We start from the raw sequence: 19,431 nt of genomic DNA on the forward strand, positions 1-19,431 counted from the left end.
AGTACAGTAATCCTGATCTACAGTAGGACTTTGAATGAGTGCCATTTTGGGCCAGAATTAATGGAGTGCACTCTGCTTTGGAGTTAGACTTGAGTTAAATTGTTGGCCATATCACGTAACCAGCTCAGTCGGGAGGAGGGACACCGTAGAATTTGCTTGATTTATTTGAGTTTCAGTTTGACACTCCCCAAATATGACTAATAAAACCTTACCTCATAGGATGACTCATTCATTCATTCAACACTTATTGACTGTCTACACGCGACGGGTACTGTTCCAGGACTGGGAGTACAGCACTGAACAAGCACATTAACTACTGTCATGGAGCCCCCATCTAGTTGAAGAAGACACTAAAGGCCACCAGCAAATATGTTGTATAGTATCTGGAGATGACGAGCACCATGACAAAAATAAGTCAGGATAAGGGAGCAAGAGAGAATTATAAGGCTGCTATTTTATTAGGAATCAAACACAGCCTTTATGATAAATGGACTTGAAGGAAGTCAAGTCTTCTGTGCTGCAAGGATAAAATGAGGTAGAGCGTGTGTAAAGTACATTGTAAAACATCTGACACAGGATAGGTATGCAGCAAATGGTGTATTTTATTTTTATTATGATTTTCATTACCAACATTATCACTGATGTTGATATATTTTCATAAAGTCATGCCACTGTTCAGTAGAAAACCCTGAGGGAAGAATCCCTAACTAACAAAAGGCGCTCATGAATGAACTGTCACTTAAGGAAGGCACCAGACTTCTTGACATCACTGCAACAGGAGTCTGAGCTCTGACCACTGCTTGAGGTGAGAGCCTTCTTATGATCATCAAAATAGTTTGCGCTCCCTGGATTATTGCTAGGGAAACTGTGTGATAGTAGATACTAAAATAATATCAGCTACCACCATCAATTATGGATTACTTTTTATGCATCATGCAATGTGCTAAATGCTTTGTGTTCACTATTGCTTTGAATTCTCCCAGCAGTCCTGTAAGGTAGATATTGTTGGGATGCAACTTGCTCTGGATCGCTGTGACACTTAGGATCACACGTGAGATTGGAGCCTGGAGTGGTGTGAATACAATGTCCATGCCCTTATTCACCACATTCACAATGTAGAATATATTGGCAAAAAAAAAAAAGAAAATTATAAAATTGTATATATTGAAATTGTATATATTCCAGTTAATGTTATGGAATAAATAAGCTTTTGCTCCTGACTTTGGAACCCAGACTTATGCATGTTCTTTGCTTGTTGTTAAATGAAAAACATATTTTTGATACTATATAACAAAAATAAAAATTAACTTCTGGAGAACATACTTGTTCACCCAGAACTTCCTAGAGATGACAGTTCTTAGAATTCTAAGCACTGAGAGAATAAACAATGTACTTTGGATTTTTTAAATAGTGAAGCCTCCCCTCAAATCCATATTTATCCATTATCTCTCTCCAGTGTTGTAGGTCACAAACTCTTGAATAGAATCATTCATACAATTCTCAGTCATCACTAAGACCTATTTAAGATGCGGAGATTTTATAATTTACGTGTTACTTAAGAAACCGAATACCTAAGACAGCTTATTAGATTTTTGAACTTTATTTAGTGGAATGACCTCTGGTGGCATTAATTATATAAATTGGTTTTGAATTATTATTCAGGGTAGCTTGAATAGACAGACAGGTGGCGAATTTATTACAAAGTAAATCCCTCATGACCTACTACTGTTTTTCTTTTCTAGTGAAGTTCTTCAAAGCATAATCCTATCACTTTTGACTCGAATGAACTAGGCACTGTCTCCCGAGCTGAACTATGACATCACATAGAAGTTTAATTTTCTTTTTGTTTAATTTGACCTTTAGCAATCTGTATCATAAAAAGGCAATATGATCTCCAGTTCTAAACTTTACACATCTTGTAACTACTCCACCCAGAATGATTCCCAAGAGACCTCACAAAATTAAAAAAAAAGAAATTGGTCAAATTTTCCACCTCTAACTTTATTCCCCCAGATATTTTGGAATCTCTTTCTTCCTATCAGTCAGTGCCTCTCAGACTTGAGTGCACCCAATGGACAACCCTATGCATGGGGGAGAAACTTGGAATAATAAATCCCAAACATCATCCTCTTTGGCTGGATCCCCTGCTCTAATGCTTAACACAATGCCTGGCACATAGTTGGCAGTCATGTGGTGTTAGTTGTTTGAACTACTAACTCAATGAATTGATGAAGAGAACAACTATCCAGTACACAGACAACAGAGTTGGCCTTTGATTTTCATTTGTTTGGAGTTCAGTTTAGGGCCAGAGGACCAGTTGGAAAAAGTATTGTATAGAGATACAGTAGCAAATGATTAATGATTTACATTGTCTGGAAACATATCTTGCTCTAACTTTTTGTAAACATCAAATTAAAAGAATGCTTAACTAGAAAGTTCAGGTTCTCATTGGCAAAATCAAGAGGGACGCAGTGTGGAGAGGTGACTGCATACGTTTTTTTACCTCCTTTTCAGCGTCCTAAAGTGTAAAATATGGGTTAGATTTCCACTCAACCAATGGGAATTTCAGATTTCTCAAACTATGCCCTCTCTATTTCCTCTTTATACTTTCATCTGCAGATACAGAGTGCATTAGAGAGCATAAAATGAGCGCCACCTTAGGTAGAGGATGGACAGGACAAGGGAAGCTACTGAGAGCCTTCTTTTGATGTAATGATTTCTTAGTCTATGCACCAGTACCCAGGAGTTTATCTATCCTAGAATTTCAAAGTAGTAATTATAGTGGGACAAAACAATATTCATATGTATTCCAAAGTTTTAAAGCACACTTAGAATACACCCATGCCCATTATTTGATCCTTGTGAGATTAATGTGCAGCCAGAGACATCCTTGGCATTTGAGTGTTGTGGAGTGTCAAATACTTTTTTCAGGTTAAGACATCAGAAGGCCCACATCCCCATGGGAGACTTCAAGAAGGGGAGCCACTGTCCCTAAGCTTCTCAGTAGAAGGACTGGTGATGGTTAGTGCTTTCGATGAGCAGCAAAATGGAGGTCACCAGAGACAACTTCATAAGCTGTGGTGGAATGCAGAGTGCTGGGCCAAGGCTTGTGAGCCATGGGCTTCAGCAGAAGCTGAGAGTCTCATTGTAGAACTCTCACATAGAATCAGACTGTTTTGAGCAAGAATTAGGGTAGTAACATGAGCTTCTTGTTTTAGTCCCCTCCCTGTTGTAAAATTTGTTTGATTTCAAGGAGGGATACAACAGCTACCGCTGTTCTGTGGGTAACCAGGGTGAGCACTGTACATTATCTGTCAATTACTATGAACTATTTGAGAATTGTTGAGTTACTTGAACTTGAAAAAAAATTAGAACAAAAGGCCTTCCTTGGGATAATCTGGAGGACGCTGCATGGAGCAGAAATGGAAAATTGGGATGGAGTGAGGGCTTCCATAAGTACAATAGAGCACTCACAAAAGAAGTGGAGCATTTTTATAAATATGGGCCCAGTAGATTAGTGTGCCTCCTTTGGCTTCATTATGGAAGTGTGATAGAAAACTACTGTAGGAATGAAAGACAGTAGTGACCTAAAGGAGTTACTGACAAGATGACAGCTGCTCCGGGAAGCTGCCTTAGAAGGTGGCCAGTCAGGATCAATTCTGGAAAAGGACTGATGGAAGGTATTCAGCCTGCTGAATGGACATGGCTTGGTGGTAGATTGGATAATGAGAGCAAAAGATAGAATGGTGTAAAACATCATTCAAAGTCAAGGAATCTGACTCTTGTCAGTTACAGAGAGAGAGAGACAAATAAAGGGAAAGTATGAGAAGGAGGAAAAGAAGAAGACATTTTAAATGATTATTTTCAGTTTCTTTGTTATTTCTTCTGCTTTGGAGTCTTGGGGAAGAGATGGTCCCATGTAGAGGATCCTGACTGAGGCAGAGGGTATTGAGGCTGCTCTGCCCACCCCATTCAATGGAAGGCTTAACATTAGTTACGGGTATGGAATATGAGATGCAGACGCTGAACTGCTAAATCTACTCTCCCTCCCCAGGCCTCCCAAATCACAGCTCTAATAGACTGTGCGTTCCACATCACAGGAAACCTCTTCCACCTCCTTTCTAGTTTTCCTGGCTTGCCTTCATCATAATTACCTAAAGAAAGCACCCCTCCTTCTCCTTGTGTTCTGGTGTTAGTGCTACTTTATGGATTGCTACCTAATGACGACCCTCACTTTCGATTCTGCCCATTGATCAATGCCAAGCATAGGAACAATTGTGACTTGAAAAGAGTGTTCTTTTTAGAAACTGCGTCTTGCCTTCTGGCTATATGTCTCTAATTCTCTACTCCATCACCAGGTCATTTTCTCCAGCTTCTGCCTCATCCTAGAGAGCTTCTGTTGTTTGTAATAGTTAACAACCTACTATGTATAACAGTATGTATAGGACGCTCTGATATGTACTCTGCCTGTGTTATCTCAATTAATCTTCATGATTAGTAGTTATTATTACTTACTTTTGTAGATGACAAAACTGAGTCTCCCAAATATTAAATAAAATAACTCATATAAGGCAGGAAATAAATAACAGAGCCAGGACTTAGAGTGGTGTCTGTTTGAATTTGAGACTTGCCTTTTTCCAGTGTGCTACAGCAAAATATGGATGGGGAGAGGTGTTAGGAGATAGCTTCCTGCCTGTTGCTACCTGTCCTGTTTGCCAGGCTGAACCATGAGACCTCATATCTCAGGCTCAGTATGGTTATATCATCCAGCTTAAGTTAAAAATTACTAAGAGATATCTAAAGCTTGATATTCTTTAATTAAGAAGAAAGTGTGACAAGAGTAGGTACAACTAGAATACTAGAAACATGGATTGGAGATTTGTCTGTATGTAGATTGTATTAGATTCCTGTTGCTGCTGTAACAAATGACCACGAGCTTAGTGGCTTAAAGCAACACAAATTTGTCATCTTACAGTTCAGAATGTCAGAAATGTGACATGGGTCTCATTGGGACCCATGGCTGAATTCCTTTCTGGAAACTCTAGGGGAGACTCAGTTCCCTTGCCTTTTCCAGCTTTAGAGGCTGCCCACATTCCTTGGCTTATGGCCCCCCTTCTCTGTCTTCAAAGCCAGCAACATCTCATCTCCCTTCTCCCTTCATGGTATCAATTGCTGACCACAGCTAGAATGAGTCTTTGCTTTTAAGGACTGATGTGATTAGAATGAGCCCACCAGGATAATCTCCCAACTTAAAGTCCATAACCTTCATCACATCTGCAAAGACCCTTTTCCCATGTGAGGTAACATAGTCACAGGTTCTATGGGTTAAGATGTGTACATATTTGGGAGGCCACCATCTACTTTCCACAAAGATGTTTTCTGAACCAGTGAGAGCATATGAGAGTCTCATATGCAGTATCCACAAGAGCCATTTTGATACACAACACGGCCACCCAAATGACAAAGTCCTCTGAGGCAGTGTAGACAGTGATACTCCATCTTAAATTCTGCAGAACTATAGTTTTTACCCCTATGAGGGCAATGGTGTCTTCCCTCAAAGTGACAGTGACTCACACACCTTGCTAGATAATGCTGCACACTCCAGTTCAGCTCATCTAGCCATTAGAAGCAGACCTTGCTTAATTAAATGAATCAAAGGGATTTCTGTCATTTTCTGTTGTTCTTTCCATAGGCATCTGATTTTGTGATAATTTGAAATCTAGACCTTTTTCTAAGTTACTGAAGTTGACATTTTTTCTTCCTTGCCAATTTTTCCCCATTTGGGCAACCATAGACTAGAAGAAGAACGCATGCCATGCGTTGAATCTTCTACTAGTTGGATCTATAAGAGAATGAGTGTTGGTAGTGTCTTGTAACACCTTCTCAGATTCACGGGTTATCTGTTTGACCTGGTCATTCATGATATTAATTTGGCATATCCTGAATATCATCAGAGCAGAACATAAAGAATGTTATGTCACGTAGCTTTTCAGCTACCCATAAATATAAAGCCTATAAATACCCTGCCTTATATAAGAAGGAAATTTGTACCAAATGCTGGGTTGTCAATCATCAGCAAGCACCTAGCATGTCTTGTCTGCAAATTATCCTTCACCATTTCTTTTTCTAACTAATTGTCATTCAGCTAACAAGCTCTCTTGCCTCAGTGAACTGCTTTTCCAAGATTGACTCCCATGTGCCTACACAGCGAATAGCCCAGCATTATTTCAGACATTCAAACTAGGTCAGAATGGATTCAGGGCCTTCATCACAAAACACTCATCTCAGCTGGATATCACTATCAAAAGCACACTTCTAGCTCTACCCCATATTGGCCAAGAGAACAGTTTCTGATTTAAACTAAAAGGTGGAAGAAAGAATGGAAGAGTAACAATATGGAACATAAGCAGCATGTGTACTTATTTCTGCTTCCTTTCTCTTTTCTCACTAATTAAGACAGATAACAGAGCCTTTTGGTCATAACACCCATCTCCGCAGGAAGTTGTCTTTGATGATGCAGTGTCACTGGTGGGGATGTGAGCAGTGATGAGCTGGAGGACTTAGGAAGGCAAAAGGATCTCAAACCATGTGAATGAACCTTAGCAGCAACCCAGTAACTGACATCATATACCAAAGAGGACCCTTTAGATAGGCTGTCTCTATTGATACAACATGTAAATAAATACCAGGTGATTCTGCTTCAGCATCTGTGGTCCCCAGCAAGTTTGTACTGCATTTTCATTGGTGTGGTTCAACTTGGTCCTCAGGTGGTGTGCCCTAATGTCTGCTATTGGTGAGCTCCAGTGGTGATGTTTCTAGAGCCTGGGTTGTTTTCCTGTCAGTTTAATATTAATCAGGGTAGCAGTGCCCAAAATAGATCCATTCCCTGTCTCCCCTATGATACAATGTCTCTTTTTCACAAATCAATATGGATCAAGGTAGAGGTAGATGTTGAGAGGTACTAATCAGTGCCTTTCTAGTCTGCCCTTTATGTTATGGTAGTCTTTTATGTTAGAGTCATCTTCCTATATACTATGAACCAAATATCTCATAAAAGCAATGTACAAATTCTAGCCCTAAAAGGTTATTGCTCTGAACCACAGTTTTCCTCCACCCATCAATTTGCTTCCAGTTGAATGTGTTTTGAATCGTCTCCATATCCCAGGTTCCTGGCACTCATATTCCCCTTTGGATTTCCTCAGTTGAATAGATTCTTTGGAATTACCCTTTAGCTGGTAAACCCTTGGTTATCTCTGTCTGAGTGTCTTATTACCTAGGTGACAATTTCCTATTCTAAACCCCTACCCAAGTGGAATTCCACTCCTACCCAGGCCAGCCATATATCCACCCTCTCCCTGCCATTTTCAATAAGACAATTAGGTGTTTTATTAATGTTTATTGTTTTGTGGGAAAAGATGTGTTCTAAGATGGTTTAAATCTCTTCTTCAAAATAAGAAGTGTGTCATTTCATTTCTGCGGCGAGCCGCTTCTGACCAGCAGAATGACGAATCACCACACGCTAGATTCTTCTCGCATCACACTTTATTGGAGTACAGCTTGGTTTCAGGCGGATGGAAGGAAGACCCCGTACGCTCGAGCCTGTCTGCTTATATAAGGGCTTAAGGACTCGTGTAAGTCCCCGATTCGTCCGTATGGTTATCGCATTTCGCAAGCCGGACTTTGGATAGGCCACTGCTTCAAAACCTGATTAGCATATTAGGTGCATACGCCCTAGCGGCATGCCTAGCGCATGCGCAATGGCTATCCAGCCGCGCCCTACACATTTCCAAGACATTGACCTTCCCACCCTCTTCTCTTCAGCTACCCGACATGATAATACGGAACTTCTAAATTTTCTTCCACAAGTTCATGCTTTATTATTTCCACTATCAGGATGATATCAAATTATATTACCATTCCTGGGATCCTTGAAGTGATGTCTTAGAGAAATTACAGTGCCAACAGAAATTATAAAATAAAGGTACTTGCATAAGAGGAATGATCACTTGCCAAGCATTTATGGATTCAGATCAAAAATTTTACCTGTCACTGTCACTGAACAGTGGGTTCCATTGTTTCATTCACAATAGGTTATTGGTACACTTTGGGAAAACCATTTTGCAAAGACTATTCCAGCAACATGAACAGAGAAAGAGATCCTGAAATAGCTGCTAGGAGTATCTTATGGATACAAATATCTACCCTCCAAAAATCTCACTTTAGCATTTACCTTTGACTTCGGGTGGTCAATTTTAAATATGACTGGCTCTTTTGACAAAATAGATTCCTTTCAGTTTTTTCTTTCTCTTAAGGAGGATACCATTTTAAGGACTTTTTGTTTGTTTGTTTTTGTAAAATTGGTGTAATGGCTACAACACTTACCTATTTCCCTAACATACACACACACACACAGATTTTAAATTCCCAGTTCTTAAAAATATTCCCTGGTCAAGTGCTTGTTTACATGGTATTACTGCTTTGTATATACTGCCTCCCGGTGGCGTGAATCACTTCTTTTATTGTCCCCTCAAAGTGAATTTTAGAAATCCATCTATGATAGAATCATTATTTCATAATGGTTAAATATTCAGAAAACTGATGATTTCAGAATTGTAGGCAAATTGCCTTGGAAAAGCATACGTTGAAGGGAACTGTACAGATTTTAAGGCACTACAACCTTAGTCAACAGATGATCTGAGGAACCTCCTTCATCAGCTTCCCCTGAGGTTCTTGTTACCAAAGTTCACTTCCAAGCCTGCTACAGGCGTACCGAAAAAACATCTTTGAGAAGGAGGCAAATTTCAGTTGTTTAGTTCCCCCTAAATCTCTTATCCCTAGAAAAGGGGCAAGAAGGGATAGTGGAAAAAGCATTGAAGCAAATGTGTGGCGACTAGATAGCATGCGTATGAGCTGACATTAGCTCAAGGGAGAGGGGGATGGTAGAGAAAGCAGATCCTGCGCACCTCCAGTTGAGAGCTGGTTCTGCCCTCTTTGGCTGTGTGTGACTGTGTGACTTAGACAAGTTAAATGACTTGGACGGTCAAAATGTGAATGATAATATATATCATCGTATTGCTGTGAACGTTAAATGAGAATAGTAGACATGTAGTAGGTCCCCACGTATTAGTTACCTTTCTTCTTGTTTGCTGTCACTTCTCCTCAAAAGGGAGACTTTAAAGCTTGAGGGAGATCTGATGGCAGAATCTAAAGTTCCTTTAGGCCGTGTCTTTAAGCCACATAGAGATATAGTTTGTTTGCCAAAAAACGTAGTCTTCTGTACAGTTCAGGAAATGAACACCACTATGCTTTATCCATTAGCAGCAACAATACTCTAGTATTTGGTGACCTCTGGTGGGGCTCCTCTTAAACCTTCCCAAGGATCCGGTCTCATAAATGAAAAGGACTGTACCTACAGAGTAAGCTGCACAGAGGAGAGTCTCCGAGGAGGAGAAATAGGGTTGTAGGATCCTATAGTCCTTACATTTACTTTCAGAAAAGAGTAGGAGAGAAGAGTGAACAGCCCTGGAAAATGGCAGCAAAGGAGAGTAAATACGGTACAACAGACTAATAAAGTGAATAGAGTGCAGAGAACCTAAACAGGCTGACAACTCATGATAAATGGTCTTCATATTTTGACTCCTGATTCCTAAATCAGAATCCCCCACTAGCAAACTACTAAATAGATCAGCCCAAATATGCCTTAGCACCCTCTGCACAGTACAATGTACTAGACAGAGTGACCCAGAAATAAACAAGGCTCATCTTTGCCTTCTAGTATTTTGCCAAGTAGCAGGAAACCTCAACAAATTTGGCACAGGAAATAGGTAGCTAATCAGAAAAAGTTAAGCTTGTATCAATGTACTTAAGCTAAGAAGAAAAGCCCCATACTTCTTATTAAAAATAAACGTAGTTTAACTGCTCAGAGAGATCCCAGTCCACAGATTATCACAGTAACTAAATGCACACCCATCTCTTTTGCAAATCACAGAGCAGCCTGCTCCCTGCACCTCAGATGCCTTTCCAAATCATCGCAGAGGGAGACTTTTAATCATTTCAACAACCAGAGCACCAGCTTTGTTCTCACATAATGCTGGAAGGTTTCTAACATCTGTGCTATCTATAGTGCTATACTTTTTTGGCTTTACACAGTCAGGGTTTCGTTTTGTTTGTTTGTTGTTTGGCCTGCAAATCAGTGCAGCAGGCACAACTATGCATACATTCTCCTCTTCGAATTTCTACTTGCTTGATTGGGACTACACAGTGGCTGGAGGTGTTGTCTGCATCTGCCTTTCATCCTTAATTTGGGCAAAATGAGTGGAGATTGATTCTTATACGTGCTTTTTTTTTTAAACTGAGGATCTGCAATTAGCCCCGGCTATACTGCTAACATCATGGAACCACTTGGTGAGCAGCATCCCTAGGAAAGATGACAAATTATGGACAAATTAGCATCAATATGAACTATTCTGTAGAAGGGTCAAAATACAAATACAAAAACCACAGAAGTGAATCCTTTTAATCACTGCAGTTTCAATAACATTCTACTGAAAAGAGTAATTAACAAATTATTATGGTAACCTAGAAACAGGACATAATCACTATGTAATCACTAAGACATTAGATACTGATAAACAGGTGTTTACATATTCACACATACATATTCTCATATTATCTCAGAAATAAGATTCATTAACCCATAAAATGAGTAAGATATAAGCTAATAGGCAAGTTCTTGCAGTGATAAATGTCTAATGTGAGGCCAAGGTAGCTCTGATTTTCAAATTTTTTTAAACAGAAGTCAAAACTGTTTTAACAATTTATAAATAAATTTCTGCACCTTAGAGTTTGGTTTAAGGCTTAGAGCAGAACCATCATGGAGAAACACAAATGTCTAGTGCTAAATCATTTTGACTTATACTGGAATGTCAGATCCAAGAGGACAGGCATTTTTGTCTGTTTTTGACCACCAGTGTATCCACAGTGCCTAGAAGAGTACCTGGCACATTGTGAGCTATTTAGTGAATTTTCATGAAATAAACAAGTGGACAAAACTTAGATGTTTCATTGTACTTTCTCTGTCAGAATTACAGTCATCAGTCAAAACCAGGTAATAGGCATGGAAATTTTTCTGGGGAAGTAATAACCATAGGACGATATGGTACTGAAAGCTACCTCAAGGAAGGCATGGATCAAGGTGTCTCATGGCTGCCCTATCTCATAACGGGCTCTATACAACCCTAAGCCCAAACTAACTAGAAAATTAGGACAGCCATTTCTCTGTCATTTGCTGCTGTTTCTAGCAGCTTTCACACTCTGTTGCCTTCTAGACACAACTCGGGGAGCTCTCCTTCCCATTTTTCCTGCCCTTTGCTTTCTTCATTAGGAACTATTTACCCTTCAATTCTCCTCTACTATGTTTATTTGCATTTAAGAGGATTATGTTTGTTGTTCTTGTAACTTCATTTTTGCAACTGATACAAGAACAGAGTTGGAAGCATTGAGTTGAACAAAAATGGGGCAAATTGTCTGAATCCACCCTTTCTTTCCCAGTCCATTCTTAAGCTTTTCAGGTTCTTATTGAGGATGTAAGAAATTTCAGATGACTTTGTGACCATGAAAAGAACTTTGAAATAACCATCCATGGTTTTGTGTTATCTCCAATCATAATCCTTTTTATTAGCTAAATAATGAGGGAAAATATTTTTCTTTTCTTTCAGAATGAAAAGCAACTGTGTTGTTTTTCTGAAACTTTCTAGAATTTCACATCTCAGAAATGGCATTAAAATGTATCCATTACAGAGGAGGACTTTTGCCTTTGTGGTATTATATCAGTGCTTTGATTTAATGTTTAAAGTATCATATTGTATCTCATATACAGTTAAACATACACTTACCATTTGACCCAGCATTCTCACTCCAGAATACTTATCATAGAAAAATGAAAACTTAGGTTCACACAAAAAGCTGTGCACAAACATTTATAGAAGTGTTATTCATAATAACCCCAAACTGGAAAGAGCCTAAATTGCCTGCTTTGGGTGATTGGATAAATAACAGTGGTATATCCATATAATAGAATACTATACAACTGTAAAAATGAACAAACTGGGACTTCCCTGGTGGCACAGTGGTTAAGAATCTGCACTTCCACTGCTGGGGGCACAGGTTCAATCCCTGGTTGGGGAAGTTCCTCATGCTGCAAGGTGCAGCCAAAAAAAATCAAGAGATCACATACTGTATGCTTCCATTTATATGACATTCTAGAACAGAACAGAACAGAGTGGTTGCCTGGCATTAGGAGTAGAGGAAGAGTGGCATTCTACAAGGATAGTACAAGGGAGATTTTGGGGGTGATGGAACTGTTCTGTAACCTAATTGTGGTGGTGGTTACATGTATCTGCATCTATGCTAACACATATAAACTGTGCACCAAAAGAAAACAAGTCAATTTCACTCTATGAGAATTTTAAAAGTAAAGGTTTAAAAATTAAAAACATCATAATGGGGCTTCCCTGGTGGCGTAGTGGTTAAGAGTCCGCCTGCCGATGCAGGGGACACGGGTTCGTGCCCCGGGCCGGGAAGATCCCACATGCCGCGGAGCAGCTGGGCCCGTGAGCTATGGCCGCTGAGCCTGCGCGTCCGGAGCCTGTGCTCCGCAAGGGGAGAGGCCACAACAGTGAGAGGCCCGCGTACCGGGAAAAAAAAAAAAACATCATAATGTTCCTTATGAATCTATACCCACAGAGAGATGCCTAGAACGGTATTCACCAAAATGATACCATCTGTATGAAGGGACTTCAGAATAAGAATATATTTCGTTTGTTATTTGAAAATAGCTGTTTCTCTTTTTAAAATATTATAAAGTAGGTTTATTTTTATTTAGAAATTGTCAAGGTGCTTTTTTGTTTAAGTCATTCTCTTATAGCTTCTGGTTAATACAAAGACCCAAATCACTAATAATTATTTTTATACAGTATTTTTCTGGTAACATTAATACTATTTCTATATGGTGAGTGTTATATTACTTCCTGCCAAACTTGGAAACAAAGATGACAAGTGCCATAAGTGTTAGAAATATATAAAATTAATAGTTTCATGCCTAAGAGCCTCTCTTTGCACATGAGATTAGTACACCATTCTTAGTTTCATTTTGTAGTGTAATTTGCCTCTTCAAAGAGCTCACTTTATTCCATTCAGTTGTAAAGCTGGAATGATTGCTATGCCTGTAATAAATTTAGAAAATTAAGTTATTACTACAGTGAAATTTTCAAAACGCCATCCTCTCAGAAGTATTTTAGCCATACTTTTCATAACAGTGAATAGAAAGACAGGTACTATTAATATTTCTCTTTTTCCCTGAATTCCTCCTCTAATGCCTTAAAAATGAGAGCATGGGGGCTTCCCTGGTGGCACAGTGGTTGAGAGTCTGCCTGCCAATTCAGGGGACACGGGTTCGTGCCCCGGTCCGGGAAGATCCCACATGCCGCGGAGCGGCTGGGCCCGTGAGCCATGGCCGCTGAGCCTGCGCATCCGGAGCCTGTGCTCCACAACGGGAGAGGCCACAACAGTGACAGGCCCGCGTACCACAAAAAAAAAAAAAATGAGAGCATGAGATGATACCACATATGAACACATGTGTGCACATATAAAAGAAAGGTGAACAATTACATACCTTTGTAGCCATATCTTTTTGCTCTACTTTAATTTCAAAATAGTTACCTTTTCTTATGTTAGAATCTCAGCAAAATAAAATTAAATATCCTATGTAATTAATACTTCCCTTTATCCCAGATTAGGTTTCTTCCTGTGTTTTGCATATAATGTGATACAAGGTTGCTGGGTTTTTTTTCATTGAGATAAATTAAAAGAAATCTTTAAAATGATCATGAAGCATGGTCTCTAGAAAAGCTATGTGCAATATGTAACTCATACTAAAGAAGAATAATGAAATGAGGTATTCAAGTGGATGCTGAGAGGTGAATGAATTGTTTTGTTCATTTTATGACAACATCTAAATTTTTCATGTTTCCATTAGATGTCAAAAGTTAAGCTTTAACTGGAATAAAAAATTTCCTTTCTTGGTAAACTCAGTTGATTTAGCAGTTTTATGCATGAACTGAAGCTTTCAATCAACATGTTTTTCTGTCAAATTTCCCTTTTTATGGGAAATTCTGTGCCTGATTTTTTCTTTAAACATCATTGAAAAGAATAATAAAAGAGCACCAAATGTCTCTTTTGGTTGAAAGAGTTTTTAAGGAGAAACCACAATAACACTTTACGTTCTTGTTTGGAAGTTACCTTTATAAAAAGGGTAATTTTATACTGGAATCTACTATTAAAATTGTGTGACTAATGTCTCACTATGAATCAAGGTAACAAACAGGGTCATTGTATATGGCAGAGCTGAGGGATGCTTGTCAACAACCATTCAAAAATAGATATTTGTGGGACTTCCCTGGTGGTCCAGTGGTTAAGACTCCACGCTCCCAGTGCAGGAGGCATGGGTTCAATCCCTGGTGGAGGAACTAAGATCCCACATGCTGTGCGGCCAAAAAAAATAGATATTTTCATGAGTTTTGGTTTTATTTCCCCTATTTTCACATGCAAGATTGCCTTCATTTCTTTCTTCTCAAGGCATTCCCTTGCACCTACCCTTGGTCCTCCATACATCTGAGCTCGCCTCTTCTCACAGACTGTGATACCCTCCACAGTCAATGGCCTGTGAATCTGGAGGGTTTCTTGAGGCACTTCCAAAATTCAATTCCTTCGTTGAGTTTTTATGACAGCTCACAGCCTAAGGCAAAACAAAAGTGAGGGTTAATTGATCATAAACAGGGCTGAGACCACCCAGAGGAGCTGTCAAGGGCCAGGTGACTGAGTTGGTTGAATTTCCAAAGTCTAGAGGATGTGTGTAGCCAGAGGGAGGAGGCTGCCTTATTTTGGAGTCATCAGCTGAGGGCTAAGGAAAGAATATTCTGGGAATTCTACTCTGTCAAGACACCAGTCGGGCTTTTAGAAGAAAATAAGGACACTGAATTTACCATAACAAGACTTTCAGCAGTTGCTTTTGGCTAAAATTCTTGCTATTCTTCCTTTTCTTTGATTCTGTTCCATTCTCATTCTTTTTTTTTAAATTTATTTTTATTTTTGGCTGTGTTGGGTCTTCGTTTCTGTGCGAGGGCTTTCTCTAGTTGCAGCAAGCGGGGACCACTCTTCATCGCGGTGCGTGGCCTCTCACTATCGTGGCCTCTCGTTGCGGAGCACAGGCTTCAGACGCGCATGCTCAGTAGTTGTGGCTCATGGGCCTAGTTGCTCCGCGGCATGTGGGATCTTCCCGGACCAGGGCACGAACCCGTGTCCCCTGCACCAGCAGGCGCACTCTCAACCACTGCGCCACCAGGGAAGCCCCCCATTCTTATTCTTGACCTTCAGAAATCTCTGGTCTGTATTATTAGAGACTTAGTAATATTTATTGATCAGAATATAACATTTGAATAATTTACTCTTTTTTATATATGCAAAGCAATGATTGGCTAGGAAGAGGTCTAGGTTCAAATATCTACCCTGGCACCAGCTCCTCGGTGACTTGGTCAAGTAATCCAAATCTCAGATATCCCAGCCCTGAAATACCTACATACTATACTGTGAGAGATAAGTGATTCCATAGAGGGGAACCCTTGCAAAAGTTATATGTGCTCTACTAATATATAATATCTATAGGTAGTAGAACTGGTGATAGATTGTTTCATTTATATAGCATTGATTACAGTTGGACCTAATTTTTTCTCTAAGCATTTGAAGTTGCTTACCAAACAGTCTGTATTTACTACATTTCTTTGAAGCTGAATAATAAAATGTTGCTAAGTATATCTAGGGTCATCCTGTTGTTCTCAACACAAGTTTTCTCTGCACTGTGACACTTATATTACTTCTGCATACATGGTGACCTTCAGACATTTTGCGGAGGTATTGCATGTGGTAATTAAGATCATAAGTTTGGGAGCTAGTCCTAGATTCAAATTTGGGGTCTACTACTTTCTAGCTTGTAATATTGGGCAATTTATTTAACTCCACTGAGGTTCAATTACTCTTCTTCCGTAAACTCGGATAATACTAGTATTTACATCAAGGGTCAACAAATGTTTTCTTTAACAGACCAGATAGTAAATATTTTAGGCTTTCCAGACCATATCATATATAGTGTCTTTCACAACTACTCAACTCTGTCTTTGTGGTGCAAAAGTAGACCTAGACAGTATGTAAATGAGTGGGCATGGCTCCAATAAAACGCTATTTACAAAAAACAGGCAGCAAGCCGGATTTAGCCCACTGAACCTAGATTGCTAACCACTGACCTGCATTAATGCTTGGCACAGTTCTAAACATTAATTTTAATGAATGTAAATTAGATTATATTAATTCTGTGACATAAATGTAAACTTTTACCATTATTCAAGAATATGTCACAGTTATATGGGGCTATGAATACTATATTAATCACAGACTATTTTACATTAGAAACTAAAATCACTGGATCCTGAAGGAAAATACCATGGTTTGAAGAGTTACATTTGTGGAGGATTCTGCAGTAGAATCTTCTGATCTGATGAAAGGGAAATAATAACCAATGAACATTTTTCAGTGCTTTCAAATCAACTAAATAGGCAGGGGATGCTAGAATATTGAAACAAAAGCCCGTTAGATGAAATTTTCAGTAAGGTAGGACCACATATTTATTCATTCTTCAGTCCTTTGACTGTCATTTCCTTCCTAAATGTTGCTAAACATATGCACGTAGTGGAAGCCTAATGTGCTGAACTTGTACCATTACAGTCCTGTTCCTTGTCTTCCTAATATAATGAAGCTGATTATATTCCTTGTTTTATAATGTTCATCCTATTAGGATAGAGAAATTCATTGGCTTCCAAGCACAGCCTTATGTTCATGTTCTTATCATTAGCCCTGCTCCAGCTATGGACCTATCAGCATTTTCAGCCTAAATGCTGCTTTCAGGGCTTTGCAATTCAGTCATAAAAATTAGCTGCAGGCAGAAACTTGACATATAAAGTCCAGACCCAAGAGAAAAATGTTATTACATTTTTAACAGGAAGAGGAAAGTACATTTGGCTGTTATAAAAAGCATAAAATTCATTGTAGGGGACTTGCTCTGGATCCTTTGCTGTCCTGGCATAATTTAAGATTGCATTTTTACTGCTCCCTCTGTTTTCCATATATCCATGGAGGAACCTATGGACTTCCAGTGTTACACAACTTTGCAGTAAGTGCCCTTAAGGCTATTGTCCTGTTTAAGATTGAACCAAAGCAGCTTTTTGAGTACCATCTGTCAATGGGAAAAGGAAATTTCAGCCTCTTGCTCTAGCCTTCTGTGGATTCAAAATTTGAATCATTCTTCTGCCATAATATAACAACACAGAGTATGACCTGCATCAAACTTCATGTTTTATGCTTGAGCTTTAGAACTGGTTTGTGTGTGCAAAGACATTTCTTTGATGCAAGATTGAATTAAGGAAGCTTAATTAATATTTTCTAATTAAATACTGCATGGTGAACTCAATCACATTGTATTCTGCAACTTCAATGAGATTACGCTCTCCTTATTTAAATAAACAAGATGGGATATAGGATTGAGAGCTTGGGCGGTAACCATTCCTTCCCTTCCTCAGCCGTCACCCCTGTTTTTCAGAAACATTTTTAGCCACTCATCTGATTGCAGGAATTTGGTAGAAACGCATTTCTCAGAAATGCTTAAGGATGTTAAAAATGATACCTAATCTCGTGATTGAGAGTAGTATTCTACCCATTTAATACCTAATGCAAAGTTATTCTATTCATTGGCAATAAAGCCTGTTTTTTCTTCCGTTTTAACTTATTTTCTATATGGAATATGTGATATATAATATGTGTCATGTAATACATAATATGTGATTTCCAGTGAACCCCATGTTGTTCAGTTTAATGGCCAATGTACCATCCTCATGTCATGTGGTCTGAGAAGAGCACTCATCCCCCTCCTCCATGAAACACCGTTTCCTCTGGCTTCCAGGACACCACAACCTCTGGATTTTTCTCCTGCCTTTCTGGTCACTCTCTCTCTTACTTTCCTTTGATGGTTACTCCTGTTCCCCTGGCTTCCTAATATTGCAAAGCCCAGGTCTTCTCCTCCACTCCCATTCTATGCATTATCTCATTCCATCTGTATGCCAGTGACTCCTAAGAGTATATACTCAGCCCTGACATTTCTTTAAAGTTGCATGTCTAACCATCTACCCATCTCCACTGGAATAGATACCCCAAACACCACATCTACAAAAATCAGCTCCTGGTCTTTCCCTACAGACCTGCATCACACATAGCCTCCTCTGTCTCAAGGACAGAAACCCCAGTCCTCAATTGCTCAGACCTGAAATCTTTGGAATCATCCTTGACCTTTCTTTCTCTCACTCTTCACATCCAACCTGTCAGGGAATTCTGATGACTCTAACTTTAAAATTATCCATAATCTGATGACTTCTCACTTCCTCAGCTGTTACTATCCTGGTCTGAGGCACTTCTTGTTACTCATCGACTCAAAAGCTCCCCATTTCGCATTGTGAGCCACAGCCCTTACAATGGCTTACAAGGCCCTGCCCAGGTGAACTCTCCACCCCCTGTATGACCACATCTCTGCCTGTCTGTGTCTTCCTTATTCCACACCAGCCCCTTGGCCTCCTTCCTGTTTCTCTAACAACCTAGGCACTCGTCCTTCTTAAGGCTTTGTACTCACTGCTCCTCTGCCTGCAATGCCCCTCTGTAACATATCCAGCTGGCTAACTCGTTCACCTCTTTCAAGTCTTTTCTCAAATGTCAACGTTTCAGTACATCCTATTTTGATCACTTATTTAAAATTGTAGACTCACCCTACTGCCAGCATTCCTGGGTTCTACTTTTTCTCCTTTCCTGTATATCTAATCACCTTTGAACATACTGTATAATTTTTGTCCATTCCCTGTCATCCTGCACTAGGACACAAGTCCCACGGGAGCTAAAAGTGTTTCTTTGTTCTTTTACATATCCCAAGCACCAAGAGTAGTGCCTAGCACATAGAAATAACTCAATAAATATATAAACTGCTAAATGCATACATAATCATTGAAAAAAATCATAATATTTAACAATAAAAATTCAAGCATTCACAAGATAGTAACAATGCCAAATGATTTGTTAAACATTTTTAATTTAGGGGAGTGATTTTTTTACAAATAATATTTGTTTTAAATTATCCTTATTAACATTTTAAAAGATGGATTTTTATATAATTAAAGATGGATGACTTCCCTGGTGGTCCAGTGGTTAAGACTCCATGCTTCCACTGCAGGGGGCACGGGTTTGATCCCTGATCAGGGAATTAAGATCCCACATGCCACGCAGCGC

At 39.3% G+C, this 19,431-nt stretch overlaps 1 protein-coding gene across 1 annotated transcript in view; it reads left to right on the top strand.

Annotated features, from left to right (window-relative positions):
- Positions 1-19,431, top strand: part of IL1RAPL1 (interleukin 1 receptor accessory protein like 1) — a 144,892-nt gene that overhangs the window by 53,513 nt on the left and 71,948 nt on the right. Inside the window, exon 2 of the mRNA XM_024754554.1 lies at positions 2,932-3,109. Coding sequence (XP_024610322.1) covers positions 2,932-3,109 — 178 coding nt within the window. The remainder of the gene's footprint in view (positions 1-2,931; positions 3,110-19,431) is intronic.

This window comes from Neophocaena asiaeorientalis, unplaced genomic scaffold (genome assembly GCF_003031525.2).
Source record: "Neophocaena asiaeorientalis asiaeorientalis breed wild unplaced genomic scaffold, Neophocaena_asiaeorientalis_V1.1 scaffold893, whole genome shotgun sequence".
Taxonomy (NCBI): Eukaryota; Metazoa; Chordata; class Mammalia; order Artiodactyla; family Phocoenidae; genus Neophocaena; species Neophocaena asiaeorientalis.